General features: G+C 37.0%; 1 protein-coding gene across 5 annotated transcripts in view; it reads right to left on the reverse strand.

The window, feature by feature from the left end:
• The window catches only part of DCLK2 (doublecortin like kinase 2), a 90,460-nt gene that overhangs the window by 15,395 nt on the left and 51,199 nt on the right, over positions 1–23,866 (reverse strand). For all 5 annotated transcript variants that reach the window (XR_009725073.1, XR_009725072.1, XM_061351000.1 and 2 more), the window contains 6 exons: positions 21,698–21,792; positions 11,347–11,419; positions 10,301–10,409; positions 6,323–6,380; positions 2,323–2,442; positions 235–381 (listed from right to left, as the gene is read on the reverse strand). Coding sequence is in view for 3 of the 5 variants with exons in the window: in XM_061351000.1 (XP_061206984.1) it covers positions 235–381; positions 2,323–2,442; positions 6,323–6,380; positions 10,301–10,409; positions 11,347–11,419; positions 21,698–21,792 (602 nt within the window). In the remaining 2 variants the exon portion in view is untranslated. The remainder of the gene's footprint in view (positions 1–234; positions 382–2,322; positions 2,443–6,322; positions 6,381–10,300; positions 10,410–11,346; positions 11,420–21,697; positions 21,793–23,866) is intronic.

A 23,866-nucleotide genomic window follows, 5' to 3' on the forward strand; every position in this document is an offset into this window, starting at 1 on the left:
CCTGCTTATCCAAATGGCAACCAATTAAGACGTAAATAAAGACAGGTATAAGAACAGGTCTGAGCACAGCTCACTTGGGTTATGGTGACTGCTATCTTGTGGCAGAATTGTTTCATACATGCTTAATCTAAATTAATATTTCTGCTGTTCTCTGCTCAGCTCCTTGACATTTATATACAAGCATTTGCATTATTGAGAACAAAGCAAGGGAAAATCTTTGAAAACAGGACATACCAGGAGATTTTCTGGCTTGATGTCTCTGTGTACAATGTTGAGACCATGAAGGTATTTGAGTGCACTGGCTAGATTGTAGACCATTGCACTCCCGTCTCGCTCTGTGTATTTTGTAGAAGAAGTGATAGCATCAAATAGATCTCCCCCCTAAAGAAATAGAAAGATAACAGATCACTGCATAAAAAATAATAAAAGATGATGATTTCATATAAAAACTGCATAAAATCTTCCTTTGCAAAAGGCATTTCAAGTAGCTGTTAAACAGCTGAAATATGATCTTGTCTCCAAAGTACTAAACTGCAACTTGGGCATTCTACATTATTCTCAACTGTATTCCAGGCTCCTGGTGTCTAAGTTTAGGCAAATCACAGCTCTTCTCTGTCTTGATTTCATTCTGTTGATTTGCCTGTCTTCGATTACTCGTTTATATTACCTACAGGTACAGGCATACAGTTTCCCTTTTCTCCATCTTATTAATACTTTTATGTAGCAAAACAACAGCCCTGATTTTGAGTAAAGCTTTAAGTAATATAAACTATCTCAATAATTAAAAAAACTAACATAACAGCTATGCAGCAATTATAATGAATTGCAAATTGGAATTTATGGAGATACTGAATATTCTATAGATACTTCTGTAGATGTATGCCCATCCCTGGCAGTGCTCAAGACCAGGCTGGACAGAGCTTTGAGCAACGTGGTCTAGTGGAAGGTGTTCCTGTCCGTGGCAGGGGTGTTGGCACTAGATGATCCTTAAGGTCCCTTCTAACCCAAAGCATTCTGTGATTCTGTGAATCTATGATATATGCAGAAATATCAAGTAAATGTAGCTGAAGAGGGCAAACAACATCAGCATGATATTTTCCACACTGAATGATGGTTATGATTCTACAATACACCTAAGTGCAAAATCTACAGGTGATTTATAAATGTGCCAGCTGTGCAATTTCCGATTATGGATGCCCTGTTCCTCTTGGAATACATAACAACATGTGAGTTACCGATGCAGCATTCCCAGCCATTGCAACAAATTTTATGTGGGTGTCTCTATGATGGTTACCGTGGATACATCTGTAGGAGTGATCTGTCTGAGCTGTGGGTGGCATTCCAAGCATTTCAATACATGTGGAAGAGAAGCAGCAATTCAGGAAAGAGGGGCCAAGATGGTGGTGTATTAAAATATATATATATATATAAATACTGTCTTAAAACCAAAAAATCCTCTACTATATAAAAATAACATCTAGAAAGAGAGGGAAATGGGCAGACTACAGAAATTAATGAATTCAACAATTACAGACTTTATTTAGAGGTTTCTCAGGCTGGCAACCATACTAGGGAGGGACTCCTGAATGTAAAAATGTTTTAGACAAGTAAAAAGCAATGATGATGATGATGTATATTATTTGTATTTGACATGCCAATCAAACTGATGTATTCTTGCTGTCTGTGCACAGAAAACAGACGAGAGTGCATGACTAAAATTTATTGCAACTTGTGTGTTTGGTTCACAAGGTGACAGCAAAATGAAGATTTTTGTTTTCTCTGTACATGTATGAAAGCAGCATCTATTTTCTGGTGAACTGGAAAAAGGTGAGTGAATATTTGATACAGCCTGTAAACCTCACCTGAAAACAGGTGAGTTTTTTTAAGTTTTAATTTTGCTGGACCATAATCACTTGAGTTTAAACTATTCATTTTATCTATTTTCCACAAAGATAAATCTATTAAAGAGACATTTTTTCTTTAAAGCAAATAATTAAATAAAGGTACTAGCTAAATAAATGCAGATGTTCTGTCAGTAAATGCCTATCACTATTACCCCCTGCATATTGTAAACATGATATTAAAACCACTATCCACTTCTCACGTAGCAAAATACCTCAAATCTGTGTAATTCTAAGTGCAACTGAAGAGACATAAATTCCATTAATATAACTGATTGACAAGAGTGTTTGCATGATTAAACACACAAATTGCCACTGAAATCTTAGCTGCTTATGTTTCCCAAGATCTTAATGTTCCTAAATACTTCTCAGATTCCACACAACACAGAGAATTAGCAAGAAAAATTCTCCTTAGTCTTACCTTGACCAGCTCCATCACCAGATAGAGTTCTGTTGGGGTGTCCATTTCCTCTATAAGCATAATGATATTTGGATGCTTCACTCGACGCAGAATAGACACTTCATTTTCAATCAGGTGTTCCTGTTCAGAAAGGAGGACAGACATTTACCTGACTAGACTTCAAATTGCCAATTCACTTTTCCTTTGATCAGCTGACTACTGATCACTTGAACAGTGAGCACCCTTTTTGCTGTTTAATTTATATAGCAGATGGTTGTTGTCAGATGCTGGATTTTAACTTGTATTTTAGCTCAATGGTACTTCATCATTGAACAGATTTAATTTACCATATTTCACGTACATACTCCAGAACATGACAGCAATTCAAGAAATGCAGATTATATTCTTATGTGGGTATTATGAGGTGAAATAAAATTCAGAATCTCCTCTCTCCCAAGCTGGATCATTGTAACCTGACATCCCCCCATCAACAATTAACATGTTCTTGAGCCTTTCTAGCCTTCGCCTCTCATTTAGCATACGTTACTCATGACGTATTACCTAGGATTTATTTTCAAGAACTTTATTTTTTTTTAAAGTTGTGGATTATATACACAAAAATGTAACTGCTTTGGTTACAGATTTCAGTTCATTTTATGTGTATGTTCAGATTTACAATCTGCAAAATATGTAATGGCTCAGTTAAGTCATTGTGGCTCCAACAGATTAATAGCACACACTGAGTTTAATTTCCCATTTGCTATAGTTCTGAGGAAGCTATGGGTTTCAAGAACAAATTAATTTTAGAATATTTTGTTTTCTATAATATCTTAGCTTGGTTAACACTGAAGAGCAAAGAAAAGCACATACTCCTCTCATGTGAAGAACAGTTTGCATTTTCTTTTATATTAGAAAACATATTTTATAATATGTGTGTATTGGAATACAGATACTGTATTTAGGTTCACTGCAAAATAAGTAGCAATGCTTGCATAAAACAAGTTTCCTCACACTGGCAGATAACAAATCATGGCACTGGACTTGGCACTTATTCATGTTTAATGCACTGATTAGTAAGCATGCACTTCATGCATTCGTGAGCAGAGCACTACAAGTAGATATGATCAGCTGTGCATAGGCAGTGATTGAAGATCTTATGCTACTTCACCTTCTACTTCCAGATCTATTATTTATAGATGCATTGTGTTTTTGCCAAAGTTTTATGTGGCTATGTAACTCAGAAACCACATGCCATGTGTGCATCTCATTTTGTGAGAGTATGGTGAGGCATACAGGGGTTAAACAGTCACACCTTTGAAATTCAGTTTGAAAGAGCATCAACTGTCATTTTGAACAAATACATGTCTGCTCCAAGCAAAGTGCTCTGGAGAAAAAAATAAAACAAACAAACATGAAGCCATTTTGTTAAACACAGTGCTGAATCTCATCAACAGACAGAAGTGAACAGCCACAGCATACTAAGCTTTATGGATGGAAGCCTGTAAATTCAAAACTAGCATTAAGAGTCCAAGCAAGACCCAGAATCTTATTACAGTTTTATCTACCTAAAGAACAGAAAACATATTAAAATTCTTATGACTAAGGCACAACAGCTTTACCTGTGCTTTCTGGATTTCACTGGACTCAATTGTTAATTGTTTTAAATAAAGCTCAGGAATAAGTAATGTTTGTTTAAAACAAACTATTTCTTTTGAATGGCCCCAAAATGTTTCTGACCTACTGTTTTAATACCTGTCATCAAAATACTAATATCTAGTTAGCTATTTTCAACCACCACACTGTTTTTACTATATTTTGTCAGGTAAAAAAAAAAAAATAGTAATTCTCAAACTTTTTATAACGTCCTCCTGGATAGTGCAATATAGATTTCAGTCTACATTAATGCGATTTAATTACAGATAATTTATTGTAGAATTAACACTTAAGCCACTTGTGGAAAATACATTCGTCATTGGATTCAACTTTTAGAACACTGAAGATAAACTGCTGAAGAGCAGTGAGCAACATACAAATCATGCATATATGGGCCAGATGGGTGTTTTTAAGACAGGGCTTATACTGGCACATGAAACAGAGTGAGGGAGGAATAAGCTGTAGCAAAGTTTAGTTATTTTCTTTTTGGAACTCTTTGGAACTCTTCCAGGGCAGTTCTGCCACCTACCAGACAGGTATCAACATCTTAACAACAGTCTTGTGCTTACACATACACATAGATCTGTATGTAGCTATAGACACAGGTCCTTTCAAAACAGGCAAGTATGCATTCATGGGGTTGATATTTTTTATTTGCTTGTTTTAAAGCAGTGAGAACTATAAATAGAAAATCTGTCTCAACTGTGTTATATAAAATGGACTGCCTGTCTCTAGGCCATCCCAATTTATCATACCTAAGCAGCTGACTCAGACAAGTAATAGAACACATTTAAAATTGCAAGCTGTACAAATCACGCAGAAGTTTTCCTTTTCAGTGAAACACACTGCGTTGCCCTTCCCACAGCCAAACAACAACATTTTAATCTCAAAACAGTAATTCTAGCACTTTTTCCTGTGGTTATACATTTTTAAGTTTCCCTTCTAAATATCCCCTCAAATAAACCTAGAGAATATGAGACAAAGTGATGGGGAAACAGGAACACTAATCTCCTAGCACCTAATACACAATTTAAAATTTGCATAGATAAAACATTTGTTTGAGAACCTCTACTTAAAGCAAGTCATCACAGCAGGTAGTGCATTAGTGTACAGTATTATACAGCTCGTTACCATACAAAGAATGTCATACAGACTCACTACATCTTCCTACAAGGTCACATTCAGTATTTGGAGCTCTGAATTGGGTGGGGTGGGGGGTTGTTGGGTGGGGGGGTGTGGTGTGGGTGTTGTTTTTTTTGTTTTTTTTTTTTTTTGGGGGGTGTGTTTGTGTTTTTGTTTGTTTTTTTGGGGTTGTTTTTTCTCTGATTCTCCTCTCTGTCCCTCCGGGTGGGGGGGGGGGGGGGGGTGGGTGTTTGGGTGGGTTGTTGCACTATATAAATGACAAAAAGGGTACCTTTAAATTAAAACCCTGGCCTAGCTGCAAAGTTACCTCCAGAATCATTCCAGTACAATCATTTAAAAAAATATAGTATTTGCATCAAAAAGTCCACATTCTCAGTTATCTTTGAATGGCATATTCACTACTCTTAAAGGGGTTTTAATCCAGCATTTGATTGTTAATTAATACTGTGCCCTCAGTGTTCTTCTAGCTGACACTAAACAAAAATAAATCCATTTGATTTATAAGAGTCCTTTGTTTTTAAGGTATTGCAAAGCAGTGAAAATACAAGTACTTCATTTGTTATCTATTCCAACACTTAGTCTAAATTCTTGGCTGTAGGTTGAGATCTTTTCTTCCTTTTTTAATGATCTGTGTACTTGGGAGGAAGGTAAAGGTGATGTCTGACACCCAGGTATTTACTTCAATTGTGTAACATGCTGTTCTGCTAGACAAACAATTTTGGACTTTTTTGTTTTGAGCATGAATTAAAAGGAAAATTTAAGGAACTTCTTTTAAGAGATCTTTTCTGTACAGGATGGTGAAACTTCATAAACAGAAATAAACCGCTGTGCAAATTTCTTTCCAAATCCATGTTCTGTGTATAAAAGGAGCATGAACAGTCATAAAAAGAGAGAAATGAGAGGCAGAGAGGGACGGGTGTTATATAAATATGCATACAGCTGCAAATTTCCTCCCTAATATTTTAAGATCAAAATGTAATGCATTCTGAACATATACTAGCATCTTCTTTGTTAGTCCCACAAAATAGACATCAATTTGGTTTTTACTCTATTATCTAGTAGACAACACTCACTACTTTTATTTCTTACTTCTTGGATATTTTATCATTCTGTTAAACAGATATCCTGAAAACAGTCAGAAACACAAACACCCCCACCGTTGATGACTAATGAGCAGCTGCTGTTTCTGCTATTTTTCTTATAAATGCAAATTGTTGTACTCTACCTTTCCACAGCATTTAGCCTTGTCTATGATCTTCAGTGCAAACTCCTTTCCTGTGGATCTAGCAAGAAAAATATGAGAACCATTAATTAGAAACTCACTAACAAATTGTGGCATTATCTGTAAGAATATAGATCATTGTAAGAGAATGCCTTGACTCATGGAGGTTGCTGACAGAGAATTCACAGAAAGGACCTGATTTGTTTTCTCAGCAGCATCTCTGCCTGCTGTATTCCTGACTACTATAGCCCAGCTCACTTTTTGTATAAATCCCAGGCTCCAGCTGCAATTCATTCTCTGTGACCTGGCACAACTCTCTGTCACTTCTTTTATGCAACATGCAAAATTTGACTTGCGCTTTCCAGTTAGCTTTGTTCAACTAGTAGGCTTTAAAGACAAAATCATACACATTTATGTGAAAGTGAGCAGAAGAAAGACTGATACCCTAGTATAAAAATTCAATAGGATTCAGCAGAGCTAAAATCCCATAGTTTTTACAGACTAGTCTAAAATCCCACAAAATTTATTATGCACTTATTTTGATCTTTTCTATTTCATTCTTTCTTTATTTTTAAAGTATTCTATGGAGTTCTATAACAGTCCTCTAAAGTCCCATGACATTTAAGAGGGTGGTTATATACAAAGTAAAAAAGATTAATGTTTTCAGTAAATACTGTCACAGAAAGGAGCTCTCGTTTGCCTTTCATCAAACTAAGTAATAAGAATATTCTCCATTTCTCCAGAAGGAGAGAAAATGAGAGCAAAAACCCCACAAATGATTATTAAAAAAAAAAAACCAAAGCAACAACAAAAAGACTCTACTTATATTAATGATAATTAAAAATAACAATAAAATGCCATAAACCACTATTGCTACTGTTTTGTGTTTGTGGCAGTAACTAGACTGCAGTGTGCATCACAACATCAGTAGAATCTACGGTAAAAAACACTGGAGGCAGTTAGAAAAGCAAATGTCAGGCATGTTTTTAAACTCCCAGGTTATTTTTCACTATACTTTTGGCATTAGATACACTACTCATAATTAGTAACTTACAAAGAAAAAAAATAACTGAATTAATGTCTCACATTTGACTTATCCATTATTGAAAATATGCAGCAGAGAATCTCAGCTCTGAAAGTGCAGCTTTATCTATCTGTGAGGTTGTCATAGTTACAACCTGATCTGGTTTTTAGATATAAGTGTTATCTAAATGCTATCTGTGAAATATTACCTGTCAAATGCCATCCTCGCATGTTATGGTCCTGATGTAAAATCTAATATGAATACAGTATGTAATTCAGAATCACAATTTATGCATTATACTAAATTAAGTGCATTATCTCAAAGCCTGAAAACAACTGATCAGCAAAACCCACTTAATAAACCTCCAGCACTTATGCTGTGTAGAAAGAGAGGTTAACATTTTTTAAGCCAATTCATCAACCAATTTCAAATCCCTCTTGCAAATGTCCTTTACTATGGAATCTAAGAAAAAACCCTGGATAACTTCCACAAAATTTGTGAGCTAATACTACTGCCTATCATACACCAGTATTGTCTGACAGGTTTTTAGTATTCTTATGTCTAGCTGTCAGTGTCCATCTGTTGGCTTGTGTCTTTATATACAGACATATAGGCACCCTTTACAAAAGAGATCATCTTATTTTTTCTGTTGAACAGATGATTTAATAGGTTGGCTCCACAACTAAGGCTTCCAACCACACCAGTACTAGAAATGAAGTATACTAAATAAAAATTGAAAAACAAGTGCTCATAGTTGGCATTTCCTCTCATCATTATTCTTAGCAGTGACTGTTGTGTATTTATTTTGTATAAAATTCACATATTAATGCTTCACTAAATATAGACATTGGATCACATACTAAAGTAGATTTTTAAGTTTAATTTTGCTTTTTTCTTTAAAAAATAAAAAAAATTGTAAGGTTGTTTCTCTAGTTCACAAGATGAGGTTTTGAAACCCAATTGACTTAGCAGCCTTTGTCCTATTTTCAGCAGAATTTAAGTGATTTTTAAAAAGTACAGTCAATATTCCTGAAAAAAATAAATTACATTATCTTATCCTTTTAGCCTCTTACCTTTCATAAATATTGCTCACTCTACAGATAAGAAAGGATCTGTGGCCAGTTTCAGGGTACATGGGAAAACACTGTGAAGCATCATTCATTTGGCGCCTGCGCCAAAACTTTGGGGTTTTAAACCATGGAAAACCCTTCAAAAGGCAAGGTATGCTGGGGCCTGGTTATCTACCTGACCCAAAGGGGAAAATACATCTTTTGATGGTGTAAGATGGTGGGGCTAATTGAGAAGGAGCTTTAAATTAGAATCGATGAGAAAGGAATAGCAACAGGATTGCAGTAGGTAAGCCAAAGGTTGGCATGGCATCGCCTGAGGGTAGCAATGCTAGTGAGAACATTTACACTGTTCACTGTGGTAATGCTTGTCAGGAACCAGAGTTTGTTGGTATAACATGTAAAAGAAACAATTAAATTAAAAATCAAGACCTTCACGTCTAGATGTTAATGCTGATGAGAAGCATTACCTTAAATGTGCATATGCAACAGGAACTATTTTGAGCAGTAACTGTAGCATTTCAAGATCATATTTAGCCATTTTTTTCTTTATCAGCACTGTACTCAACTAGTATCTCTAGGAGCTGCCACTGCAGTCTTTATTCGTTACTCTATAAGCTTTGCATGTTTGCACATCACTTTCTCAAAAAAGTATTAAAAATAGCAACTGTCATGTGTTCCTGTAAACCAGAAGGGTGTATTAGACATTGTGTTACATACCACCTGCCAATATTACTCAGTAATGGAGAAAAATAATCCAGATACAGTGTGGAGAAACAATTCTCTTGAGGAAAAAGCAGTAATGGCCAGAGAAACCTATGCTTATGCAGAAGAGGCCTCCAGATCAGCCTCAGCCCAACGCTCCTGGCCCATTTGAATGACTCAACAAAAGTATTTATCTCTGCTAAGACTGGAATGAGATGTTTCCATTCATAATTATCTTTCTTTTCATTTAAATAAAACCAGCAGATGAGGATCAAATAATAGGAATTGTCTCTTTTATGGCTTTTGCAGATATTTGCTGAATTTGCCCAATATTTGCATACAGGTTGGAGATTCCTCATAATATTTAAGAAGCTGACATAACACTCAGATTGATGGAGACAGTAGAAAGTGATTCTAAAAAATACACTGAGAAAGTGACAGTCAATTCATCTGTTATGTTTGTACTAGCGGCAAAGTGTGACACAAAGCTTGCAGAGGAAGTGCAGTAACACGGCACAGGTCTGTAAATGACTCCTGTCTGCTTGACGAAAAATCAGGCCCAAGACTATTTCAGTCTCACAGCACTACCTCAAAGAAGAAGCAAGCACAAGGGAGTCAGTAGCACAGCCACCTACTCCATGCCTTTAAGAATACTTTGCCCACAGTACACTGAAAGCTGTGAAAAAATCATTTAAACAGCAGGCAGTAGGGATACTACAGCATCAGAATTGCTGAGGCAGAAGGGAGGTCTCTCAAAGACTGTTTAGGTGCCACATACAATTTCCTGACATTCACAACAGTCTATGGTTTGAGGGGATTTCTTAAAGACCTGTGGGATTTCCTTAGGAGCCTCCATTAGATAACCCCTTTAGTTTTGGGAATAAAAATCCATCTTCCTCTGCTGCTCTTGTATCCCTTTGCTGGAATAATATAATACATGGGAAGCTGTGCGGTTTGCTGTGCCTAGCTCTCCTGAATTCTAAGAGGCATAACTTATCAAAGTTATGCCTCATATATTACATATGATACATTATAGATATTATAAATTACCTGTATTATATATATTATAAATTATCAAAGGCATAACTTTGCAACTGCTCTTTGATTTAATCTCATCACATTTTCTATAAAAATAGGATGGGCTTTGTAAAATAAACAGCAGTACTGAACAGTTTCCCTGCTCACCTTTCTACGCACTCCTTTACAACAGCAAAATTGCCATCACCAATTACCTTCCCCACTTTATACTTCTCAAGAATGGTAGATGATTCTGAGCACTTGTTTCCATTCACACCTGCAAAAAAGAAAGGTGACCAATGCAAGCTGAAGTATCAGCAGGATGTAATATATCCCCAATGGGTTCTACAGATACAGAACAGTCACAAATGCAAAACAAAACTTAAAGATGTTTTCTTCAGAGCTTATTCCCTTGTTTTTATCTCAAATATAAGAAAGAACAAGACAAGACTAATCAGTTGTTTGACCTTTTAATGCACAAATCAAATCTTACTATGCTTTTGTGTGGATGTATTCTAAATGTAAGAAATGTCATTAGAAGTCCTTAGTCTCAATATTTACTGAGCTCTTTTTGCATACTCAAAGCAAAAATAGAAATAAGGCTCCTCTACAATGCATGAAAAAAACCCAAAAGTTTTATCTGCTGAATTCCTTCAGGTTCCCTTGGCTGCTGCTGGAACATCTAAAATGCAAATAAGTCTGACAGAGGCTTATTTCAGTATTTTTAAATTAAAAAAAAAAAAAGACTCTAAAAATAAATTTAAAAATAATAAAAAATATAACATTGCTTTAAAGAGGTAAGGAGTAAGAGCTTCATTTTAGCTAAGGTCAGTTTATGGGCTAGTGGTTCTACCTGAAGTACAATGTGCTGTTTTGAGGAGGGCTCCACTTACAATCCAGCCACAAAGACATTTCCTGTGATACTATGCAGGTCATGTTCAAAATCACTCAAATTCCTAATAGTGACTGTTGAAGAGCAGGGTCCACTAATATGCTACCACTTGACATAAAAAGAAAGAAACAATATTTCCTAGTTTTTCTGCCTTGATACAGAAAAGGTGATCACAATTTTTCAAAGATAAGGTTGTCAACAAGTTATCAGACATCTCCGAACAAAACATTATCTGGAGTCATCAGAAACCGTGTAAAACTGCTAACCCAACTGTTACCTACAACAAAATTTTTGCAGTTGTTAGCAACTATTGGTGTCCTACCTTCGGGACTCTGGCAATGGAGTGATTCAGGTACGCCATTCACATTGGAAGATGATCCACCATGTGGAGGGATCTATGGGAGAATGTAAGAACTTCTTATTTCTGATGGTAAAGTAATCACAAGGAGGAGTTAGACAAAAACCCAGCAAAGTTAAAAAAAAGGAAACAAAACCAAAACGCCTAAAACCACCTATACAGTCTGTCTATATTTCTACTCCTCATTTTTATACGTCCTTTCTCGCAGTTCATCATCACTTGTAGCAATTTAAGATTCACTCATAATATTCCTATTTAAATAGTTGAGCAGATTTCAGTAAACAGCAAAGAAAATTCTTTTGAGCTGCACCAAGTTCCATCTAAGCACTAAAGAGCCAGTGTGTGTGGAGGCAACATTCCCTCCTCCTTCTACACAAGATCATTACAATACACTCTGTGTGCATTTCCACATAAGCCAGAGACAGCCATCTCCAGACAACATGCTCTTGTGCTGTAATGCAACACATCTCTTCATAGCTGGCATTGACTGAGATTTCCCCCACTGAACAGATTTCCCCCACTGAACTCCTTTGATATATGCTCTCTTCAGGTTACCAATGAAGCATTCTAGGAAGGTAATGTAGAAATGCTGTGTCAGCTCTACTACGTTTCATTTAAAGGAGAGAATTTTGCAACAGATGGCTAGGTATGTCTCCAATAGTCAGATTTGCTTGGAAATCTACTGGTCTATATTTTGCATTATTATGGATGTTAAGATTTATGACATCTACAAGCATTTCAATTCAGAAGTCTGATATGCATCCAGACATAGATCCAGCTTTGTAACTGATACCATGTAAAGTATCTAAATTATTTGGAAGGATGAAAACTGAAGAAACCTATTTTTGCTGCAGTAACAACTTAATTGGTATACCATCTGAATCTTCACAATTCTACTTAAAGTCATTCTGTCACACTGCCCTTTTTAAAAAGGAGTGGAGGCATAGGAATGAATACCATAAATAGTAAAATGTACTGGATGTGTTCTATGCACCACTGTTTCACAATCTCTCACATTACAGTTAAGTATAAGGATACTCTATGAAATTAAAATATATTTTAGATCATTCCCCCTCCTCTGCATAACATTTCTTACTGTTCTGTGAAGTTCCATGTCTTGTTTTCTTCATGGGCTATTACAGAAGTTCTCACCACATAAAGGATTAAAATGCTTCTCTGCCTTAAGCTCAGTGTCTGTTGAACTGGCTTTACATGACACCAGGAATGCAAATGCAGCATTTTCCATTTTAGCTGACATTGTCTGGTTACACTGCTGAATATTTTAAACCATTAACACTATTGTCAATGAAAGAACTGAACTGACAGATAGGGATATTGTCTAAAGGCTCATGAAATGCTAATGAATGCTTAAGTTTCTAGTGGCAGCTGAGCTGCCGAATCAGTTATAGGTACAGTAAGTAGAAGCTGTACAACTTAATTTTGCAGAGCTCCTAAAACAATGATGTTTACTGGCATTTGGCACAAAAGCAGCATAAAACAGCAGTCAGCTACTACTCTGCTCCTTGCTAATAACTTAAAACCAGGTTATGTTAGTGCTGCTGTCTTTCTGACTTACCTATTTATTCAGCAAGGATCAGAAACAAGGACATTTGGGTTAAATGACATTTGTGTAAAATCATGAGTCAATCACATTTTCTTCAAGCATAAAATGGAGGTAACAGAACAGATCACTGCAAAGTATTAGTCACCAGCCAAAAATATTAATAGTCTATTTTGAGGATTCAGTGAGTGACAATACATGGAAATATCCAGCCTGCATTCCCAACTTCCTTTACCCTTCTGGTCAGGCCAGAGCATGACTCGGCACCTTCCTCCTTACTGCGGCATTTACAAGAAGGATGCAAACAGCAACAGAAAAAAAAGCTAAAACAAATATTAAAGCAGAAAAAAAAATTAATCTAATGCTGGTGTTGTGGCTGAGGTTCCAGATCAGAATCCAAAATGGCAGGTTTAACCTTAACTGCCACTCTGCCTCATGGCTCTAGACATGAAGCCAAACTCAATCTACAACAGACTGCCTGTAATTTGGCTGCTGTAGGTCTGTGTCTCAGTCATTTACCAGGAAATCAGTCTAGTCTTTACCTACTGTGTCAGAGCACAGTAGAAATAAACTAAAGATGCCTGAGGTGCTGCCTAGCCAGAAAAGGTGGGAAGGACATAGGAATTGATAGCAAGTGATACAGAATAAAGTGTTTTTTATTATTAAAGCAATTTTCTAATCATTGAACTACCCAGTGACGTAATATTTATAATATCTTGTACTGTTGGTATCCCAACAGCAGATATTTTGAAGCTAAAGTAAAGATTTTGGATGTGCAAGTAGATTTGGCTGGTTCACAAGCAATACCTGTAGTAGCAAGAACAAAAAAGGATGCCTGTTGCTTTGATACTACACCAGTGAATATGGACAGCATCTATAGTCACACTGCATATAGATTTTGCAACAATTCTCCTCCTGTATTCTACTACACATGTCACTACTGCTCTTTTCCAATATTGGTCCCTTTACACATGATAAATGCAGAGTGTACAGGTCTTAAATCCACCTTCTCACATACACATGCAAGGCCTACAGAACTCAGACCTGAGGCAGAATTTGACTCTGTTTTTAAAAGCTCCCACTAATTTAGAGCACCAGTGGAAATCCAGTCCTTTGAAAAAAAACAACCAATCACCCCAGAATGTGGGTGCTACTGGCCAAGAACATCTCACACCAACAGTAACTCCTGTTGCATTTAATCATTACGCAATACAGAATATAATAATCACTGCTTCTACTTCTCTTGTGTTGTCTTCCCATGGGTTATTTGTGTTTCAACAGCACACCCAAAGCCAGATGCACAATACAACATAGTTATTAGAGATACTGAGAATACCTTGGTGAGCACACAGTTCTCAAAAGTATCATGTTGTATATCATTCTACACATTAAAGATGTAAACAGTTACAATAGGTACTGAGCTGAAAAGAACCTGCCCAACTGACATTTTCTTCACATGCTGAAGTATTTATTTTCTGGAATAACCATTTTTCCAGATTCAGAAAAACTAAACACATTTCTGTATATTTTATATTATACTAACTGACTGTGACTTATGTCAAAATTTTTATCAACATGAGTGGTTTTGTGAGAAACCCTCACATTAGATCTGTCATATCCATAAGCTTAACACACCTACTTTAGTACCCAACACGTTTATTAAACCTCAACATTATAACTAATGAACAGGCATTCAGCATTCTTCTTTTCACTGTTACTAATATCCAACTCATAAAAAGCTCTATTTTATACATTGCAGTGTAGGATTTTATTTTAAAAAAAAACAAACTACCTGAACTTTCCAGTGTATAATGTACCAAATTGCTGCATCCTGACAGATATTGTATCAGGTTTTCTACTTTTAAGTTAATGACAAGAAATTGAAAACACCAAAAAAACACCCACCAAACAAAAAACAAGCACAAAACCCAACCAAAACAAGCCTTTAAACCATCAAAACCTTCAAACCATTGCAGAGTTCAAGAGCATGAAATGAAATGGATATGCAACTGTAAAGTGATGAATAAGTAGCAAAGAAGGAATGGCCAAGGATTCCCTTGAAATCTGGATCAGGACAAATTCAGTAATTTGGGAATGAAAAAGCAGTGGCTTGACAGTCATTTTTAATCATGTTACAGCTACTGGTACAGTAGCAAAGACGTTAATAAATCTTTTGAGCAAAAATGGAATCATATAGCCAAAAAATGCAATTATATTGCTTGTATTTAAAATAAAAACGTGCAGACACATAAGAAAGTAATCCCAGATAACTTAACATCTGGTGGGAATTTGTTTTGTCTCATGAGAGTGCGAGGAAAGATCCGTAGATATAAACCCACATTCTCCTCAAGTGGAATCCTACCTTAGTTGAAAAACCTTTTTGCACTCAGGATTAGATTAATTGCACATGTTTGTGAAAATATTTGGAGCTTTTTTGTCGTATTGAAGAAAATACCTAACTTGGCAGCTACATGGGACAGTGCTTTCTAGAGCATGCATATAAAGGTTTCCTGTATCTGTCCTTCTTGCCTGTCTGGATAGAAATTAAGAACTTTTGCCATTAGGTTGCTAGGCATAAAAAGGTCCTTTGTATGCTGTACTGTATACGTACATGCAAATGTTTTTTTTACTTCAGTCAGACCTCTTATGGCTGCTCAATATCTTCATAGTATGTCTAAGATGCACTAAATGTTCTGCCCTTGTTCTCCAGCACATTCATAATGCTTTGAAGAGGCTCTGAACTGTATGGTACACAGGTACGCATATGTATGTACACTCACATGCTTCTGTCTGGAAAGTTACAGACATAAATATGGGACCCCCACACAAACATTAACATTACTGTTTTAATCCCATAATACCCTCAAAGTGCATCTAGCCAAACTTAGAGAAAGTATGTTACATTGTTAATTTTTCCTTTAGTTCTGATCTTGCATTGCTCTGGTAATCTTTCACTTGAAGTTTAAGAAGAGAATGTGAACTCTCATACCTGCAGAAGAACTCAGTTCTCAAAGAAATTAGCACAAATTAGCCAACAACAAAGCCAAGAGGTTAATGAATTCCTCTAAGAACTGCTGTTTGTACCTGTGCCACTAGGTTACATAATTGCATGTAAATACTTTTAACGTGTAACTGCTAATAAAACATATGTGTACAGAATTGAAGAGATTAAAACCTTGATGAAGATAGGCAGTAATCCTTCAAATCACTTAAGCACATGTTTAACTAAGTACATTAAGATCTGCACAGAAATAAAAGGGGCTACACAATAGCTTAAAGTTAAGCAAGTAGTTTTTGTTGGATTAGGTTTAAATGCCCTTTCACTTTGGTCATTTGGTCAATCAATTGAAAAAGGAATACACAAATTCGATTTTATTCAGCATAACTGGGATTCTAAGAAAGGCCTGAACTATAAAGCTTCTTTATTTGTAAAAATTTATTTTCTTTTTAAAATGATGACATGACTTTAGAATCATAGAATCATAAAATAGTTAGGGTTGGAAAGGATCTTAAGATCATCAAGCTCCAAACCCCTGCCACGGGCAGGGATACCTTGCTCTCAACCATATCACCCAAGGCCTCGTCCAACCTGGCCTTGAACACTGCCAGGGATGGAGCATTCACAACCTCCCTGGGCATCCTATTCCAGTGCCTCACCACCCTAACAGGAAAGAATTTCTTCCTTATATCCAATCTAAACTTCCCCTGTTTAAGTTTTAACCCATTACCCCTTGTCCTATCACTACAGTCCCTAATGAAGAGTCCATTCCCAGCATCCTTATAGGCCCCCTTCAGATACTGGAAGGCAGCTATGAGGTCTCCATGCAGCCTTGCCTTCTCCAGGCTGAACAGACCCAACTTTCTCAGCCTATCTTCATATGGGAGGTGCTCCAGTCCCCTGATCATTCTCGTGGCCCTCCTCTGGACTTGTTCCAACAGATCCATGTCCTTTTTATGTTAAGGACACCAGAACTGCACACAATACTCCAAGTGAGGTCTCATGAGAGCAGAATAAAGGGGCAGGATCACCTTATTCAACCTGCTGGTCACGCTCCTTTTGATGAAGCCCAGGATACGGTTGGCTTTCTGGGGTGCAAGCACACACTGAGGCCAGCTCATGTTCATTTTCTCATCGACCAGCACCCTCAGTCCTTCTCCTCAGGACTGCTCTGAATCTCTTCTCTGCCCAACCCGTAGCTCTGCCTGGGATTGTTCCGACCCAGGTGTAGGACTTTGCAGTTGGCATGGTTAAACTTCATGAGGCTGGCATCAGCCCAGTTCACAAGCATGTCAAGGTCCCTCTGGATGGCATTCCTTCCCTCCAGCATATCAACCGAACCACACAGCTTGGTGTCATCGGCAAACTTGCTGAGGGCGCGCTCAATCCCACTGTCCACGTCAGTGACAAAGATGTTGAACAAGACCATTCCTAACACCCATCCCTGAGGGACACCACTCGTTACTGGTCTCCAGCTGGACACTGAGCCATTGACCACAACTCTTTGTGTGCAGCCATCCAGCCAGTTCTTTATCCACCGAGTGGTCCATTCATCAAATTGACGTCTCTCCAATTTAGAGACAAGGATCTCATATGGGACAGTGTCAAATGCTTTACACAAGTCCAGGTAGATGACATCAGCTGCTCTACCCCTGTCCATCAGTTCTGTAGCCCCATCACAGAAGGCCACCAAATTGGTCAGGCAGGATTTCCCCTTAGTGAAGCCATGCTGGCTGTCACCAAGCACCTTGTTGTCTTTCATGTGCCTTAGCATGCCTTCCAGGAGCATCTGCTCCAAGATTTTTCCAGGCACAGAGGTGAGACTGACTGGTCTGTAATTCTCTGGGTCATCCATTTTCCCCTTCTGGAAAATGGGGGTTATATTTCCCTTTTTCCAGTCATCAGGAACTTCACCTGACTGCCATGATTTTTCAAATATGATGGCCAGCGACTTAGCAACTTCATTTGTCAGACTTTGTAGTACTTAATTTCAAGATAAAACATAACCAAATATGCATAAAGAAGTTATGAAATCCACTTTCCAAAATTTCTTATTTAATCTAGTCTCTGGATTATTTTTATGGTACAAAGTGTGCATAGTAACAGATTGCCGTGGGTTCAGCAGTAGCAGTCATTTTTCTCCTTCTCAGTATCTGATGCAGTACTATGTTTTTGACTTTCAGCCTGGCAACAACGCTGGTAACACCGATGATTTTAGTTGTTGCCCAGTAATGTTTAGCCTGACCAAGGACTTTCTGAGTCTCATGCACTGCCAGGGAGGAGGGGAAGCCAGGAGGAAGCAGACACAGGACACCTGACCGAAACTAGCCAAAGAGGTATTCTATACCACAGCACATCATGCTCAGTATATAAACTGGGGGCAGTTACCCAGAAGGGGAGTGAGCAAGGGCTGCGTGGTTCTGAGTTACTGCTGGGCTTAAACCACGACACAGATTCACTGAAGGAGCTAACAGTCAAAGTACCCCTAACAGCACTGAATATGTGGGTATCTGTAGATGCACACTTAAAAACAAAAAAAAAGGTTAAACCTTTCAATTGTCACTCTCAGTTGTCCTGTGCTACCTAAGGCACTATTACTGCTATTTCTTAATGTATGCACTAGTTTTAATCTCCATAGAAAAGTTAATAGAAAAATAAGAAAGTCAATACATTTCTTCAAAAAATAATATTATATAAAGTAGTCATTTACTTCATGCCATACTTGTTAACTTTTATATCTAAATCTTTATTGTATGCAAAGTGAAATGGTTAGTTACAGGCCAATATTGTGATGTTAAAAATAAACAACTTGGATAAGTATACACAGCAGCATGCAATTGGATGCATGCTATCCCTTTCTGTCACTTACTGGAATAAAGTCATTTAGTTTGGGAAAATTCTGTAGCATTTACTATTATTAAGCCATAGCATAAATTCCTCATTTCAATTCTTTTTAAAACACTTCTACAAGACTGGGATGTTGGACAGCAAACTGGCTTCCTGTATGTACTGAACAGTTAATAGCACAAAGGCACTCTGGCTGGAAAAGCTAAAAATGACATAAGGAAAGCCCTTCTCTTTAAAGACAAGCTGTTCACAAAGAGTGTTCATGCAAGAAGTTTTCCATGCCAGAACACACCGCTTCTGCTTATGAAGTGTTGCAAAGCAGAAATAATCCTTGGGAGCTGGAAAGACTTCATTTTGAAGGAAAAGTGACATTCAGAGAATATGGTGCAAGACTCAGTGTCTGAGACAGACAAAATTGCTGTTGTAATCAGTACCTTTTGCAAGTTTACTGCTTTCATGACTAGCATTATCCCTTAAGCTCTACACTGATCATCAAACTTCAAAAAGCTTAGCCCAGTTCTAATCTATAGTCAAATGTTTTATTTTATTCTGGCTTTCCAAACAATACAGTTTCTAAAGTACAGTTCATATGTAGCTGCTCCCTCTTTTTTATAGGAAATAGAAACATCAATCCCGATTTGTTCTCTTTACCTGCTGGCCCAAGCTCATATAAAATCATTATTAAGTGTTGCTGTTTCGTGCTCTACAAAAATAAACACATGATTTCTACACAATAAATCTGCCAATATATTTCATTTTCAGAGCCAGAAAACTCAAAAAAATACCTTATTCTTTCACTGTCTGCCATGATATTTACATCTACATTTTCATTCAGCTGTAGTCATGGCACCTTCTTTACATAAGTGCAGGAAGCCTGTGCCACAATGTAGTCTTAGCAACAAAGAATTATTTAACAATAGAGAAAAGCAGTAATCTCAAAATAGTAAAATTGGTCCCTGCTTTCCCTCTCTTTTCCTCATCAGACTGACCAAGATCAATCTACAGAAATAATAACAGGTTTTTTAAAAGAATGTTGTTTCACATAAAACCATGCCTCCCTGCTACTGATTTTATGTTGATACTTCATGAAAGCAGTTATTACTACTACAACATAGACAACAAACAAGGGTTACTTTGCAGTGCACTTGATCCTTTTGGAATTTATCCCGAGAGTCTCTATACCACTTTATCTTTAGTCTCAGGAGCACATCTGGGGTCCTCCTACTGAACAGATGCATCCTAACAGGATAAAACAAGAGGTACTCACTACAGTAACACATCAAGTCCAAGATGATCAGTTTGATTTTGCTGTCCTCTTTGGTCATATAGGGATGAAGGATTTACACAAAAACTCGTTAGTATCCAGCATCAATTAAATTCCAAAATGAAGAAGTACAACAGCCTTCTTCAGTGAAATTGACATTGAAAGGGAAAGAGGACATGTCCATTTTACTGAAAATTACTTGTTACTATCTCTGTCTTAATGGAGCTTTAATCGTCTAAAGCAGATAGAACAGAGTGGGGGGAAAAATAAAACAAAGCAAAACAAAACCAGCCAGCCAAACAAACAAACAAAAAAAACAACCAAGCCATCACACACCCAAATTATCTAGTTTCTAAGCTTGCAATTTCATTAAAGATGAAAAAGTATTTGCTAATTATAGTGCAGACCAGATAAGAACATCAAGCCCAATGACTTGGGTGTCCTCTACTTTGTTCTGTATAAAAGCTGTCCAGACAAATTTTAAGACACAGCTCCAAATTTCATTGTCAGAACTATTATTGCTCTTGAAAATGCTTTAGAGGGGAAAGGCTAACCTAATTTTCTTCTGACAAAGAGAAGCTATGGGATGGTACAACTTAACAACATAAATGCAGAGATCAACACTAAATTGCCTCAATGAACCAAACAAATAAAAATACATTAGAATTAAACAAATGAATCAACGTATTTCCTCAGAATTATCACAGAAGCCTGGCAGAAACCAGTGGCATACTGCTTGCAAAACAGACAAAGACTTGGTAACAATTAGCATGTCAAAACCCAAATCTAAATACTATTCAAATCACGTCCTATAGCCAGTCTCTTAATTGAGAAAACAGTTTTCCACAGAATTATGCAGACTCTTCACAACTGTTGTGTTCACCAATGGGAGCTATTACTTGACCAGAATAATTACTGCAAACCATCCTGTGCATTTGCAGAAAGGCTGCAATTGATGATTTCCTAAGAAAATTCTTCTTGAAAGGACAGCTGCACAAATGCAGCAATAAGATGCTCAACAGTGTTCCAGACTGTTTCTTTTATTTTACCGAGCCAAAGGCACAGAGCAGTCTGTAAAAACTGTAAATGCTACCAATTTTTAAGTGGGAAAGAAAGATAATTCTCTTGGTGCAACACAGAGAAAAATCTGCCAGCCATTAGGCTGCTCCCAAGGGAACCTCTCATATGCTTTCAGGCAGGAGACTGCATTAGGGGGTGAAACTGTGCCATGGATGAAGAACCGTGCTTCAGATGAAATCTTAGACAATGTTACAAGACTGTATGGTATTGAAAAGCGGATACTACATTTATACAGGCTGAGAGAATATAAATTACTTAGTGGATTTCTGCAATCTACGAAACAATGGAAAATTTGTAGGGCAAATTGGCATATTCAAATCACCATCAACCTCCACTTTTCCTAAGCTGCCAACCAAAGGCAAAACACAAAAATCTTACTTCAGATCTCAGCATTTCAACTCAAAGGTCATACTAGCAAGACTACCCTAAAGAATTGCAGCTCTTTATTATTTTTTTCTTTCTTTTTTTTTTTTTTTAATTTCTTCAGCATCATTGTAACACATCAGTTCATTTAATACGTGGATGAATAATGGGATTCGGGGGTTTTGATTATTCTTGCACTTACCTTGAGTCCGCGAAAGCTGCCTGGGCTTGTTGGTGAAGAACTGGAGGACTTTGTAGATTTTGGGGTGGACAATTGACTGCTTGGGGTTCCATTAACTGGCCAAAGCAATAAAAGCAAACAAATGGATGAAAAGGTGAACGGAAGTAAAAAACCGTAACTTGCTTTTAAACACAACATACTTCTCTAACAAGTTATCCTTCAAGTCTGCATACAAAGAGCAAAACAGACTCCTCAGCATTATGAAGAAATTATGTCTTGCATGCCACACAACTGCATCCCCAAAACTCATGAGGCTGGATATGGGATCAAAGAAGACACACAAATTTTGCATAGTCATTCTAAAGATTAAGAAGGTTTATTCTGTTCTTTGCAAGTGCAAGAGCTTTAGGCAAAAAGTAGCCACAGTCTTTTAGAATTATGTCATTTATTGTGATGTCACACAATAAAATATGGAGGGATGAAGTGTCTCCTTTTTGGATCAACAGTCCTGTCTAGGTAGAAAGTTTCACAGAATACAAGTTGTTTTGTTTGTTTTGGTTTTTTTTCTTAAAAAAAAAACCCCAAACCAACCAACCAACCAAACAAGAAGTATGAGCTATTTGGATGATAAAGAACTTATGTAGTGGTTCAGAAAAATACTGATTTAGGAAAAAAACCCCAAACAAGTTAAATACTAGTAGGCTATTTCAGAATCTCACATAAGTTCAAGTGTCTGTGGAAACAGACAATACGCTCCTTCTTGCCTTCAAGTGTTCCTTCATTTTAAGTCCAGTTTTCCAGACAGGCCTGACACAACATCTGACCTTAATATAACTTAGGTCAGTCCTTGCATTTTCCTGACTAAACCAGACTGATGAATTTCATGACGCAAACAGAATAGCACACTGCTCATCATACACAAATATGATGCAACATTATTTCTTCTCTACGTGAACGTCATTTTTCCTTGGGAGATGAAAATATTAGGCAGAAATTTTAGAACTAAAAAGGTTTCATAGCTGATTGACAATGAAGAATTATCTTTTCAGAAGGAAAAATGCAACCCTGACAAACAGAAAGTTAGCTTCAAAGTAACAGTTACACCTGCACATATCCTTTACACATTCAGAGGTCTGTCATGGATTATGCATCACTTCTTAATTAGAGCTACTGGATTTATTCTACAAGTGTCTATTAACCAACCTAGTATTCAAACATTATTTGAGTGCTGAAGATGCCTTCCAAGCACTTTTTTTACAACCTGGGCAGTCCATCTGCCAGCAGGCCATGCTGAATGCACTGCAACTTCCACAAACTCCTGTTTTTCACAAAAATTTATCCCTCTGATGTGTGATGTTCAGATATAATTAATCAGCAGTTAGCTACAGAATAAGTCTATCTTGAAATCTGGTAACTTGTATTTGCATTCCCAAATCTGTTACAGGACTAAGAGCTTAGTCTTTTCTACCAAAAGTATTCAGTATGTTTGAGATATTTTTGTCCTGATTTTAAAAAAAGATTGCCTGCAAGAATGATAGGCAAATTATTTAAGTGCTTTTTAAGAAGCTAAAATTATATAGGAATATATGTATCTCCTGCAGTTTGCATCATTTGCTTTTCAACCACATTCTTGAAACCTTGCATACCAATGCATCTTTGTTTTATAAAGAATTTGCAAGTATGATGATGAAAAGGGCTAGTGAATGCTAGATAACTGTTTTTGCCTCCTGCATACACGATTTGCTCTAGCCATTAGGAGAAATACTGAGATGTAAAGCTCATATGCAAAAATTAGATACTTCAGTGGAAAAATCTGCTTCAAAGGACCAATTATTAGTACAGGAGGACAAAAAAATTTCATGCATTCTTTTTATACAGCTCACAAAAAGGTCATTATTTCCTGAATATGATCATTGAGGCCTATGCTATAAGACATCCTTATCTGTCACTAAGTCACTAACATCCTTTTAAGCATTGACAGAACCGTTAAAATGTACCTGTGAAATTGGCTGATTAACATAATCTTCTCTCATAACTGTCTAAGGAAGAACGTCCCAGCCTGCACTGGCAGTACTCTAGGTCTTTTCTAGTATCTTAGATATGCTTGGTGGACAAGGGTGTTGTTCTGAGCCAGGGCTTTGACTAGATGAAGTCCAGAGGTACTTTCAACTTTTGTCCTTCTATGATTCC

Source organism: Neopsephotus bourkii, unplaced genomic scaffold (genome assembly GCF_033783945.1).
Source record: "Neopsephotus bourkii isolate Nb327-2 ecotype Australia unplaced genomic scaffold, CSIRO-AGI_Nbou_v1 NB_547, whole genome shotgun sequence".
NCBI classification, from domain to species: domain Eukaryota; kingdom Metazoa; phylum Chordata; class Aves; order Psittaciformes; family Psittacidae; genus Neopsephotus; species Neopsephotus bourkii.